Source organism: Bufo gargarizans, unplaced genomic scaffold (genome assembly GCF_014858855.1).
Source record: "Bufo gargarizans isolate SCDJY-AF-19 unplaced genomic scaffold, ASM1485885v1 original_scaffold_1968_pilon, whole genome shotgun sequence".
Classification (NCBI taxonomy): Eukaryota; Metazoa; Chordata; class Amphibia; order Anura; family Bufonidae; genus Bufo; species Bufo gargarizans.
The window spans coordinates 47,932-62,357 of NW_025334589.1; the positions used below are offsets into that span (position 1 = coordinate 47,932).

The 14,426-nt window shown below is 44.1% G+C and overlaps 1 protein-coding gene across 1 annotated transcript in view; it reads left to right on the plus strand.

Annotated features, from left to right (window-relative positions):
- LOC122923835 (nebulin-related-anchoring protein-like) overlaps positions 1-14,426 on the plus strand; it is a 68,030-nt gene that overhangs the window by 43,840 nt on the left and 9,764 nt on the right. The window contains exons 29-33 of the mRNA XM_044274678.1: positions 559-657; positions 2,012-2,116; positions 2,700-2,807; positions 2,906-3,217; positions 6,491-6,595. Of these exons, the coding sequence (XP_044130613.1) occupies positions 559-657; positions 2,012-2,116; positions 2,700-2,807; positions 2,906-3,217; positions 6,491-6,595 (729 nt within the window). The remainder of the gene's footprint in view (positions 1-558; positions 658-2,011; positions 2,117-2,699; positions 2,808-2,905; positions 3,218-6,490; positions 6,596-14,426) is intronic.

Here is a 14,426-nt window from a genome sequence, read left to right on the forward strand (position 1 = left end):
GGAGAATACAGTCTATTGCCCCCTGTTATCTGCCATTTCAGGGGAGAGGATGACTGTAGGACAGGAGAATACAGTCTATTGCCCCCTGTTATCTGCCATTTCAGGGGAGAGGATGACTGTAGGACAGGAGAATACAGTCTATTGCTCCCTGTTATCAGCCATTCCAGTGGAGAGGATGACTGTAGGACAGGAGAATACAGTCTATTGCCCCCTGTTATCAGCCATTTCAGGTGAGAGGATGACTGTAGGACAGGAGAATACAGTCTATTGCTCCCTGTTATCAGCCATTTCAGGGGAGAGGATGACTGTAGGACAGGAGAATACAGTCTATTGCCCCCTGTTATCAGCCATTTCAGAGGAGAGGATGACTGTAGGACAGGAGAATACAGGCTATTGCTCCCTGTTATCAGCCATTTCAGGCCCTTGTAGTGGTGGGGCTTTCTTCTTGGGGACCAGGCGCAGTCTTCTCTCTGTAGAAGGATCTCCTTTAGCTTGTACTGGAGGATTTTGGGTTCCGGTTCTCATTATTGCAATGTTCTTGTTCTCTGCTTCACACAGAGCAAATACCGACAGCAGCCGCACACGTTTAGATACACGACTGTAGCCGACTCCCTGGACGTTTTGCACGCTAAATTCAGCAACAAGATAACCAATGAGGTGAGTGACACTGGTGATTCCACAAATTTAAAGGGCCAGTGCAGTCTCCTGTGCAAGGGTTTTCCAGGAATAGCAAGTGATGGCCGTTATTAGACTTGCAATGGCTCATTGTGGGGAACAAATGCTGAGACCCCAACTGATCATAAAATGAAGGGGTATTGATTCCGGATACAGCACTGCAGCTATGTCTGAATTTTTTCCTGTCAATGAATCGAAACATGTTTGTTTCCAGCTGGAAGATAAAACCCTATGTTAATACTTCTAACAGCTGCAGCAGTGTAAATGTTCTTTCTCCTGTGCTGGATTCAAGGCACATCACTATTTTCTGCACTGACACAGTGCAACAAAATCTCAGCTGTGTAAGTGACTACATCAGGAGTTTACAATTTGTAACTCTCAAGAAGAATGTTTTCATTCACTGAGGGCAAGTAAAGATGAAAATGGTGACATTGAACCTCAGAGTACATAGAATATTTTGGGTGCCAGGGGAGGACTGCATTGGGCTGAAGTTTGGTCTTTACACAGAGCAGGCAGCCCTTAGGAGTCTCCCGCCTGACTCCATACATAGAATTATCCTGTGGGGTATCCCCAAATACTATCAGCAGTCTGACCGGGTGTGTGAATACCTCTGTAAATTCAGAGTTTATTCAGTCTCTACTTTTAAATTATTACCGGGATGCAAACTCACAGCCTCCTGTTCGGGAGACTGAGACCTCACCAGCGTGCTACAGACAGCACTGTTATTTATGAAAGGAATTCAATAGTCTTCATGTACAGTGCACCTACAGATACATCTCTGCATACCCGGACTCTATCTATCTATCTATCTATCTATCTATCGTTCCAAAATGTAATTGTGTGTATTGTAATATATTTAGCTCCATTACATTTAGCCTTTTGCTGTTATCCCTGTAGATACCGGGACATTGTACGTGAATACTACTGAAGGTTTTTAGATAGACACATTCCTGCCCCTCACTACAGTGAAGCCTGTGGCTCAGCTGGTAATGTCATATACAGTCCAAAATTATATCAATATAAACTACAGATTACCCTACAGATAAACCCCACCCACTTGGCTTGCCACACCCTCTACTAGTTTGGCTCCGCCTACAACATGTGGCCACTTCTATGTTTTTTTTAGCAGGGCCACTTTGAGCTCCCAATCTGCAGGGTTCCAAGCAGAAGGTGACTGAAATGACAGAACCCAATATCAGAATGGGGGGGGGGGGGTCAGATACTTCTGGTCCGACCACCACTATGCACATCATTAGGATGATACAATATTTCCATGTGTGATGGACACAATGTCATTACTGGAGGCAGGAGCTGACCATTGTTTTCCTATATACAGCGGCTGTACAGAGCGGCCGGGGAGGAGGTCCTGCACCACTACACCGCCGTGCTGGAGCTCCCGGAACACGTCCGCGCCAAACTGAATGCTGTCAACATCAGTGACGTAAGCACTGGGTGTAAAGGGTTAACAAATGTTCTGCAGTCTTATTCTACAATTCATAATAGTATCACTGTGTTATCTGTGGTGTTGCATAGGACTGCAGGTGACATCTACTACATTATCTGTACTCAGAGAGTTATCACTGTGTTAGCTGTGGTGTTACATAGGACTGCAGGTGACATCTACTACATTATCTGTACTCAGAGAGTTATCACTGTGGTATCTGTGGTGTTACATAGGACTGCAGGTGACATCTACTCCATTATCTGTACTCAGAGAGTTATCACTGTGTTAGCTGTGGTGTTACATAGGACTGCAGGTGACATCTACTCCATTATCTGTACTCAGAGAGTTATCACTGTGTTATCTGTGGTGTTACATAGGACTGCAGGTATCATCTACTACATTATCTGTACTCAGAGAGTTATCACTGTGTTATCTGTGGTGTTACATAGGACTGCAGGTGATATCTTCTACATTATCTATACTCAGTTATCACTGTGTTATCTGTGCTGTTACATAGGACTGCAGGTTTCCGTGATTGCGCTGTATTACCGGATTGTGATGCGTTTTCTGTTCTCCGCAGATAAAGTACAGGGAATCCTGGCTCAATATGCGCGCTCACGGTCACAACCTCACAATGGACGCACTACAGTTCCAGACTGCGAAGTTGTCGGGGTCTATAGCCAGCGATGTGAGTACAGTATGATGTGCACTATTCCACATGGGGTCATGTGACTGTGGCCGTGTATCACGCTGATCTCTCACGCTGATCTCTGGTGTCATTCACAGTACAAATACAAACACGATTACGTTGCTGAGAGAGGGAAACACATCGGCACTCGGAGCGTCTTGGACGATCCCAATATCCTGCGCTGTCTGCGTGTCGCCAAGTTGCAGAGCGAGCAGGAGTACAAGAAGGATTCCCATCATCTCCACTCCCAGTATCATCTCTCCTCTGACATGATGGACCTGGTGCACGCCAAGAAGGCGCAAGCTTTGGTCAGCGACCAGGACTACAAGGTTCTGCTCCACCAGTACACGACCGACTCTAAGGATCTAAGACTGCAATGTGCGAAGCAAGCACATCTGCTGCAGAGTGAGGTGAGAGACAGCATGAGGGTCTGCAGAGATACTCTGTTATGGGGGAATCTGTGGGTGATACTGTTATGGGGGATCTGTGGATGACACTGTTATGTGGGATCTGTGGATGACACTGTTATGGGGGATCTGTGGATGACACTGTTATGGGGGATCTGTGGATGACACTGTTATGGGGTATCTGTGGATGACACTGTTATGGGGGATCTGTGGATGACACTGTTATGGGGGATCTGTGGATGACACTGTTATGTGGGATCTGTGGATGACACTGTTATGTGGGATCTGTGGATGACACTGTTATAGGGGATCTGTGGATGACACTGTTATGGGGGATCTGTGGATGACACTGTTATGGGGGATCTATGGGTGACACTGTTATGGGGGATCTGTGGGTGACACTGTTATGGGGGATCTGTGGGTGACACTGTTATGGGGGATCTGTGGATGACACTGTTATGGGGGATCTATGAGTGACACTGTTATGGGGGATCTGTGGGTGATACTGTTATGGGAATCTGTGGATAACACTGTTATGGGGGATCTATGGGTGAAACTGTTATGGGGGATCTGTGGATGACACTGTTATGGGAATCTGTGGATGACACTGTTATGTGGGATCTGTGGGTGACACTGTTATAGGGGATCTGTGGATGACACTGTTATATGGGATCTGTGGATGACACTGTTATGTGGGACCTGTGGATGACACTGTTATAGGGGATCTGTGGATGACACTGTTATATGGGATCTGTGGATGACACTGTTATGGGGGATCTGTGGATGACACTGTTATGTGGGATCTGTGGATGACTCTGTTATGGGGATCTGTGGATGACACTGTTATGGGAATCTGTGGATGACACTGTTATGTGGGATCTGTGGGTGACACTGTTATAGGGGATCTGTGGATGACACTGTTATATGGGATCTGTGGATGACACTGTTATGTGGGATCTGTGGATGACACTGTTATAGGGGATCTGTGGATGACACTGTTATATGGGATCTGTGGATGACACTGTTATGGGGATCTGTGGATGACACTGTTATGGGAATCTGTGGATGACACTGTTATGTGGGATCTGTGGGTGACACTGTTATAGGGGATCTGTGGATGACACTGTTATATGGGATCTGTGGATGACACTGTTATGTGGGATCTGTGGGTGACACTGTTATGGGGGATCTGTGGATGACACTGTTATAGGGGATCTGTGGATGACACTGTTTTGGGGATCTGTGGATGACACTGTTTTGGGGGATCTGTGGATGACACTGTTTTTGGGGATCTGTGGATGACACTGTTTTTGGGGATCTGTGGATGACACTGTTATGGGGATCTGTGGATGACACTGTTATGGGGGATCTGTGGATGTCACTGTTATGGGGGATCTGTGGATGACACTGTTATGGGCGATCTGTGGATGTCACTGTTATGGCGATCTGTGGATGACACAATGCTATGGGGATCTGTTGATGACAATGTTATGGGGGATCTGTGGATGACGCACTGGTATGGGGGATCTGTGGATGACACTGGTATGGGGGATCTGTGGATGACACACTGTTTTGGGGAGATCTGTGGATGACACTGTTATGGGGGATCTGTGGATGACACTGTTTTAGGGGATCTATGGATGACACTGTTATGGGGGATCTGTGGCTGACACTGTTATGGGGGAATCTGTGGGTGGCACTGTTATGGGGGATCTGTGGATGACACACTGTTTTAGGGGATCTGTGGATGACAATGTTATGGGGGATCTGTGGATGACACTGTTTTAGGGGATCTATGGATGACACTGTTATGGGGGATCTGTGGCTGACACTGTTATGGGGGAATCTGTGGGTGGCACTGTTATGGGGGATCTGTGGATGACACTGTTATGGGGATCTGTGGATGACACTGTTATGGGGATCTGTGGATGACACTGTTATGGGGGATCTGTGGATGACACTGTTATGGGGATCTGTGGATGACACTGTTATGGGGGATCTGTGAATGACACTGTTATGGGGGATCTGTTGATTACAATGTTATGGGGATCTGTGGATGACGCACTGTTATGGGGGATCTGTGGATGACACTGTTATGGGGGATCTGTGGATGACACTGTTATGGGGTTCTGTGGATGACGCACTGTTATGGGGGATCTGTGGAGGGCGCACTGTGATAGCTGTTCTTACTATTTGCATTTTGTTTTCCCGCTGTTGCCGCAGTTACGTTTATTAGCCGGGATCGGTCGCTGTGTTTGCGCCGTTTTGACACTTGATGAACATTTCCCATTATTAATTAAGGGCGCAGAAAATAATGCAACACAGGGAATATCTGATGGCGGCGAATGCTTCATCCGCTCGAGGTCTCTGGTATCAGACATGATCCATTATTTACCGGCGCGGCGTGTGAACAAATGCAAACAGGTCCGCTTAACGGCTTGATGTGCGGGGAGGATGAATACGACGACGTTCAATTATTGATGCTGATCAAAGCCGCTCGTTAAACCTCTAATCATCGCAGATTGAGAATATTTTCTTTAGAAAATGGATATCACACATCAAATCCTCATGAAGATTGCAGCTCACACGATGGGGGTTATTAACGAGCGCAGCTCTGGAAGCCTTTTGTTTTAGATTGCAATAAGTTTTTCAGTCATCGTTTGATTTTTTTTCTGGGAAAGCTGGGTGATGGCCACCATGTCCGCTGTTATGACGCCCATTGGGGCTGCCACCCAGCTACTTGGTCAGGCAGGTAGAAGAGGGTTTTGGCGTCCAGTGAACAGGTGATAATTGTTTTCCGCTGTTCACCATAGAAATGCAGTCTCCTGTACAGCGGTGCATAGAAGACATCATGACTGGGAGATACATGGATGCTAATGGTGGTCACCCAGACAGGAAGCAAGTGGTTGCCTGGCAACATGAAATAACAAACCTGCAGAATATACGCAGAAAGAGATACATAAAACTCTACTAATGCTGACTGCACTGTGTATGGGGGAGGGCGCTGATTACCCATGATTCCCTGCCCTGATGTGAATAATTAATAAGCATCTGATACACTTTCATTACACATTATCACAGTTAAATACATTTGTGTGTGAAAGCCGCCGCCAACAATAATATAATGAATATTAATTCCCCCTATGACCGAAACGTCCCGACTCTGCTCTATTATTTAATGGCTGCCTCTCGTTTACTGGGAAGACGTCTTATTTGATGCTGCTCCTCTGGGATCCTGAATTAATCACAATCGTCTTCCTCTTCCTTCCTCCACAGTCTCGATATAAATCTGACCTAAACTTCCTGAGAGGAGTAGGGTGGGAGGCAGCGGGATCTCCCCATATACAAAGTGTGAAGAAAGCCGGAGAGCTCATCAGTGAGGTGAGAGGTCCTGAGAAAGAACTCCCCTGAGCTCAGTGTCTCCCCCTGGTGTATGCAAGCTGCCAAGGGGATGAGGGAAATGACCGCTACACTGAGCATATTCCTGACTCAAAAATAATATAACTAGTACAATACTGCCTCCTATGTACAAGAACATAACTACTATAATACTGCCTCCTATGTACAAGAACATAACTACTATAATACTGCATCCTATGTACAAGAATATAACTACTATAATACTGCTCCTATGTACAGGAATGTAACTACTATAATACTGCTCCTATGTACAAGAATATAACTACTATAATACTGCTCCTATGTACAAGAATATAACTACTATAATACTGCCTCATATGTACAAGAATATACCTACTATAATACTGCTCCTATGTACAAGAATATAACTACTATAATACTGCTCCTATGTACAAGAATATAACTACTATAATACTGCCTCCTATGTACAAGAACATTCAGTAACTACTATAATACTGCCTCCTATGTACAAGAATATAACTACTATAATACTGCCTCCTATGTACAAGAATATAACTACTATAATACTGCCTCCTATGTACAAGAATATAACTACTATAATACTGCCTCCTATGTACAGGAATATAACTACTATAATATTGCTCCTATGTACAAGAATATAACTACTATAATACTGCTCCTATGTACAAGAATATAACTACTATAATACTGCTCCTATGTACAAGAATATAACTACTATAATACTGCTCCTAAGTACAAGAATATAAGTACTATAATACTGCTCCTATGTACAGGAATATAACTACTATAATACTGCCTCCTATGTACAAGAATATAACTACTATAATACTGCTCCTATGTACAAGAATATATCTACTATAATACTGCTCCTATGTACAAGAATATAACTACTATAATACTGCTCCTATGTACAAGAATATAACTACTATAATACTGCCTCCTATGTACAAGAATATATCTACTATAATACTGATCCTATGTACAAGAATATAACTACTATAATACTGCTCCTATGTACAAGAATATAACTACTATAATACTGCCTCCTATGTACAGGAATATAACTACTATAATACTGCCTCCTATGTACAAGAATATAACTACTATAATACTGCCTCCTATGTACAAGAATATAACTACTATAATACTGCTCCTAAGTACAAGAATATAAGTACTATAATACTGCTCCTATGAACAGGAATATAACTACTATAATACTGCTCCTATGTACAAGAATATAACTACTATAATACTGCCTCCTATGTACAGGAATATAACTACTATAATACTGCCTCCTATGTACAAGAATATAACTACTATAATACTGCTCCTATGTACAGGAATATAACTACTATAATACTGCTCCTATGTACAAGAATATAACTACTATAATACTGCTCCTATGTACAAGAATATAACTACTATAATACTGCTCCTATGTATAAGAATATAACTACTATAATACTGCCTCCTATGTACAGGAATATAACTACTATAATACTGCCTCCTATGTACAAGAATATAACTACTATAATACTGCTCCTATGTACAGGAATATAACTACTATAATACTGCCTCCTATGTACAGGAATATAACTACTATAATACTGCCTCCTATGTACAAGAATATAACTACTATAATACTGCTCCTATGTACAAGAATATAACTACTATAATACTGCCTCCTATGTACAGGAATATAACTACTATAATACTGCCTCCTATGTACAAGAATATAACTACTATAATACTGCTCCTATGTACAAGAATATAGCTACTATAATACTGCTCCTATGTACAGGAATATAACTACTATAATACTGCCTCCTATGTACAAGAATATAACTACTATAATACTGCTCCTATGTCCAAGAATATAACTACTATAATATTGCTCCTATGTACAAGAATATAACTACTATAATACTGCCTCCTATGTACAAGAATATAACTACTATAATACTGCTCCTATGTACAAGAATATATCTACTATAATACTGCTCCTATGTACAAGAATATAACTACTATAATACTACTCCTATGTACAAGAATATAACTACTATAATACTGCCTCCTATGTACAAGAATATAACTACTATAATACTACTCCTATGTACAAGAATATAACTACTATAATACTGCTTCTATGTACAAGAATATAACTACTATAATACTGTTTCTATGTACAAGAATATAACTACTATAATACTGCTCCTATGTACAAGGATATAACTACTATAATACTGCTCCTATGTACAAGAATATAACTACTATAATACTGCCTCCTATGTACAAGAATATTACTACTATAATACTGCTCCTATGTACAAGAATATAACTACTATAATACTGCCCCTATGTACAAGAATATAACTACTATAATACTGCTCCTATGTACAGGAATATAACTACTATAATACTGCTCCTATGTACAAGAATATAACTACTATAATACTGCTCCTATGTACAAGAATATAACTACTATAGGGGCGGAGCCGAGCCACGCTGCTGAATGGCCGCACGAGCTTGAGCTCCTCCAGCATTCCGGTTCATTTGCCCTATATAAGCGTTTGATTTGCCTCATTATGGGGAGATCTGGCAAGGATAAGACCAGAGGAAGTTCGGAGTTGACCCCAAGGCTCCCTAAACAACCAGAGATGGAGAAATTCCTGCGAAAAACGCCAAGAGCTGCCGCACTGAAAGGCGCCAATATGGCGGCGTCTACCGCTCCGGACTCTGATGCAGGAGAAATGTCGGATGCGGGCAGTGGTTCTGATATTTCAGACAGGAGGCCTAGAGATCCGCCGCTGTCGGAACGGACCCTTCGCCGGGTTCTTGAATCTGCCCTTACGCCTCTCAAGCAGGATTTGGCGGACATTAAGGATGATATCAAACATCTAGGCCAGAGGGTGGTCACGCTGGAAAGCACGCAAGAAGCCATACTGACCTATGAGGGTAAAGCGGCAGAGGTGCTTGCGTCTCACAAAGCCCTATTGAACGACGCCTTCTTGAAATTGGAAGATCAGGAGAACCAGAGTCGCCGGCGCAACATACGCATTCGCGGCCTACCTGAATCAATGGTGGCGGAGGCCTTGCCGAAAGTGGCGCGAGAACTGTTCTCCACGATGCTTGGGCCTGATAGAGCAGAGGGGATAGTGGTGGAGCGCATACACAGGGCATTGCGCCCTAGGCCTAAACCCCAAGATCCGCCACGCGACGTAATTTGCGGCCTACTGAGCTACGTAGACACCGCAGCTCTCCTGAAAAGGCAAAGAGAGATGGAAATGTTGGAGTATGACAACGTACCGCTACAGATGTTCCAGGACCTGGCGCCATCTACCCTGGCAAAGCGACGCTTGTTCAAGCCTCTCCTTGATGTTCTTCGCAAGACGTCTACTCCGTTCAGGTGGCTGTACCCATTCGGTCTGTCGGTGTCCAGGAATGGAAAACTGCTCACGGTGCGGTCGCCTGCGGATCTGGAATCGGTCTGGAGGTCCCTAGATGTCCCTCCGGTGGAAATTTCCTCGTGGTTGCCAGCCGACCAAGATGGCCCCCTGCCTTTACCACCGCGAGTATCTGCCTGGCAGACGGCATCTGCGGGCAGGCCGGATCGATCGGGACGCAGCAAGTCGGACAGGGCTCTCACCTGAGCCTGTGACAAGGTTTTTGGCTGTTTGTATGAGCATGAACTGCTAATGCCATGCTTTATTTCACTCCGTTAATGTGAAGAGTTGGTAACCTCTACCTCTGTGCAAAATGTTTTGTTTAGCGGACTCTGGCCTTTCCCTAATGGCCCTATGTTTCGCTGCTATTCAGCTCATAATCTATGGTTTTTATGAAACGTTATGTCTTAAATGGGACGATTTCCTGCTGAGGCAGGCCTCCAAAAAGGGGTTTCCTCTCCCCTCATGTGCAGGGTAATGACCGGATGATCCCGGTGCTGGATGTGTTTTCTTTCACTTTTTTCGTTCTTTTTTGGTCTATATGTTAGAGACCAGAAGCGCTTCAATTGCCCCCTCACTAGTCCATTTCTATTTGGGCTCCTTCCCTCCCCTCCTTTCCGCTGCTCTCTTTATCTTGGTGCTTCTTTCTGGGACCTGGTGTACCATATGCTCATATACAGCTGTATGTATACAAAAATGTCCTCCATAACTGTAGCCTCACTTAATGCACATGGTCTGAACGAGCCATGCAAGCGGGCTCAGACACTTTCCCTCCTCCTGAAGGATAAGGTGTCAGTGGTCTTCCTGCAGGAGACTCATTTTAGGACAGGCAAAATTCCCAAGTTTCCTCCTAAGAAATTTGTGCAATGGTTTCATAGCACACATGATTCGGCCAGTAGGGGGGTTAGTATTGCCATACATAAGTGCCTTCCTTTTAAGCCCCAAACTATATCCGCTGACCCTGAAGGCAGATTCCTGTTTGTAAAGGGCGTCTTGGGGGACTCCCCGGTAACGCTCGCCAATTTGTATGCACCTAATAAAGGCCAAATCCCATGGCTCGTTCAGACCCTAACTGCACTCTCATCCTTCTCTGAGGGGTTACTGATTCTAGGGGGCGACTTTAATGTTGCCATGGAACCAGCGGTGGACACATCGGCGGGCAGACCCTCTGTGTCTTACAGGTTATTAAAAAGGCTAAAAATTTCGCTGAGGAAACTAAAAGTTTTAGACGTTTGGCGGATCATGAATCCCAATGGACGGGACTATACGTTTTACTCCCATGCTAAGACGTCCTTCCATAGATTGGATTATTTATTCATGTCTGATTCATACAGTCATGTGAAAAAATTAGGACACCCTTTGAAAGCATGTGGTTTTTTGTAACATTTTTAATAAAAGGTTATTTCATCTCCGTTTCAACAATACAGAGAGATTAAAGTAATCCAACTAAACAAAGAAAACTGAAGAAAAGTCTTTTCAAGATCTTCTGTAAATGTCATTCTACAAAAATGCCTATTCTAACTGAGGAAAAAGATAGGACACCCTTGCCCCTAATAGCGAGTGTTACCTCCTTTGGCTGAAATAACTGCAGTGAGACGGTTCTTGTAGCCATCTACCAGTCTTCGACATCGGTCTGAGGAAATTTTACCCCACTCCTCAATGCAGAACTTTTTCAGCTGTGAGATGTTTGAGGGGTTTCTTGCACGTACAGCCCTTTTCAAGTCACCCCACAGCATCTCAATGGGATTCAAATCTGGACTTTGACTTGGCCATTCCAGGACTCTCCATTTCTTCTTTTTCAGCCAATCTTTGGTTGATTTACTAGTATGTTTTGGGTCATTGTCATGTTGCATGGTCCAGTTCCGCTTCAGCTTTAATTTTCTAACTGATGGTCTCACATGTTCTTCAAGCACCTTCTGATACACAGTAGAATTCATCGTGGATTCTATGATGGTGAGCTGACCAGGTCCTGCTGCAGCAAAGCAGCCCCAAACCATGACACTTCCACCTCCATGCTTCACAGTTGGTATGAGGTTCTTTTCTTGGAATGCTGTGTTTGGTTTACGCCAAACATGTCCTCTGCTGTTGTGTCCAAATAATTCAATTTTGGACTCATCTGTCCAAAGAACATTATTCCAGAAGTCCTGGTCTTTGTCAACTTTATCTCTGGCAAATGTCAGTCTGGCCTCGATGTTTCTCTTGGAAAGCAAAGGTTTCCTCCTTGCACACCTCCCATGCAAGTTAAACTTGTACAGTCTCTTTCTGATTGTAGAGGCATGTACTTCTACATCAACAGTAGCCAGAGCCTGCTGTAGTTCTCGAGATGACACTTTAGGGTTTTTGGAGACCTCTTTTAGCATCTTGCGGTCTGCTCTTGGGGTGAACTTGCTGGGGCGACCAGTCCTGGGCATGTTGGCAGTTGTTTTGAAAGCCCTCCACTTGTAGACTATCTTCCGGACAGTGGAATGGCTGATTTCAAAATCTTTTGAGATCTTTTAAATCCCTTCCCAGACTCATAGGCTGCTACAATCTTTTTTCTGAAGTCCTCTGACAGCTCTTTTGCTCTCACCATGGTGCTCACTCTCACTTCAACAGTCAGGAGCACACCAAACTAAATGTCTGAGGTTTAAATAGGGCAAGCCTCATTCAACATGCAGAGTAACGATCTACTAATTATGTGCACCTGGTGTGATATACCTGTGTGAGATCTGAGCCAATTTAAGAGGGAATACATGTGAGGGTGTCCTATCTTTTTCCTCAGTTAGAATAGGCATTTTTGTAGAATGACATTTACAGAAGATCTTGAAAAGACTTTTCTTCAGTTTTCTTTGTTTAGTTGGATTACTTTAATCTCTCTGTATTGTTGAAACGGAGATGAAATAACCTTTTATTAAAAATGTTACAAAAAACCACATGCTTTCAAAGGGTGTCCTAATTTTTTCACATGACTGTATATTCGTAATGTCTCTGGAGCCCGGATAGGCAATATAACGTTATCTGATCATGCCCCTGTTTTTATTAGCTTCTCTTTGACAGGTCCGCAAAGGAAGGAACGTGTGTGGCGCCTTAACGACACTTTGGTCTCAGACCCCTCACACGTAACCAAACTTAGGGCCTCGATCTCGGAATTCTTTAGTATTAATGACACCCCAGATTCCCCCCCCTCGCCAGCTATACTTTGGGAAGCCCATAAAGTGGTCATTAGGGGAGAACTTATTGCCTTGGGGGCTTATGTAAAAAAGCAAAGGACGAAGGCCTTGGACGCTTTGCTGGCTACCATTGCCCGTTTAGAATCCTCCCACAAGGAGTCACAGGCTATTCATACCCTAACGGAATTGACTGAAGCCAGAACGCGTCTTAAAAACTTATTAAACGTCACTTCTGCAAAATTAGTGTTGAGATCCAGATTCAGGGCCTATGCCCATGGGAATAGGGGAAACAAACTGATGTCGGCTATTGCCAAAAAACAGTTCTCTGACTCCTTTGTTTCCTCTATCAAGGATCCCAAGGGGTTGTTACATAAGTCCACCCCAGACATAGCCAAGGCATTTTGTTCCTTCTATGAAGCCCTGTATAATCTACCCCCGCCGGCAGGAGCTACGCCTGGTGACCTAGCGGAAGCCACTGATAAATTCCTGCAGACCCTTGATCTCCCTTCTATCTCCTCATCTAAGGCCTCCCAACTAACTAGACCTATTTCAGAGTCAGAAATCCGCAAAGTTCTTATGTCAATCCCGTCAGGCAAGAGTCCAGGGCCTGATGGTTTTTCCATCGTGTATTATAAATCATTCCAAGATGTTTTAATCCCTCGTTTTCAGAATTTGTGTAACTATCTCCTGACTGGGGGTTCGCTTGCTCCCCACTCCTTGTTGGCACACATTACTGTCCTCCATAAGGAAAATAAGGATCCGACTTGCTGCAGTAATTATAGGCCGATATCCCTGCTTAACAATGATGTGAAGTGGTGGGCGAAGATTCTTGCCTCTAGGCTTCAGGATGTTCTTCCTGACGTGGTCCATGAGGAGCAGGTGGGCTTTGTCCATGGCAGACAGGGGTCGGAAAACACGGTGCGGCTTCTTCATCTGGTGAATTGGGCGAAGAGAGCTTCAAAGCCTCTGGTTCTGGTAAGTACGGATGCGGAGAAGGCCTTCGACAGGGTCAGCTGGCACTTTATGTCGCGGACCCTGGCGAGGTTTGGCTTCCCAGACCAGTTTGTTACTGCTATCCATACCCTATATTCGGCCCCCTCTGCCATGGTCAAGGTCAATGGAGCACTGTCCCCACCATTTCGCATCACTAATGGGACGAGACAGGGATGCCCCCTCTCACCCGCACTATTCGTTTTAGTGATGGAGACCCTTCTGTGT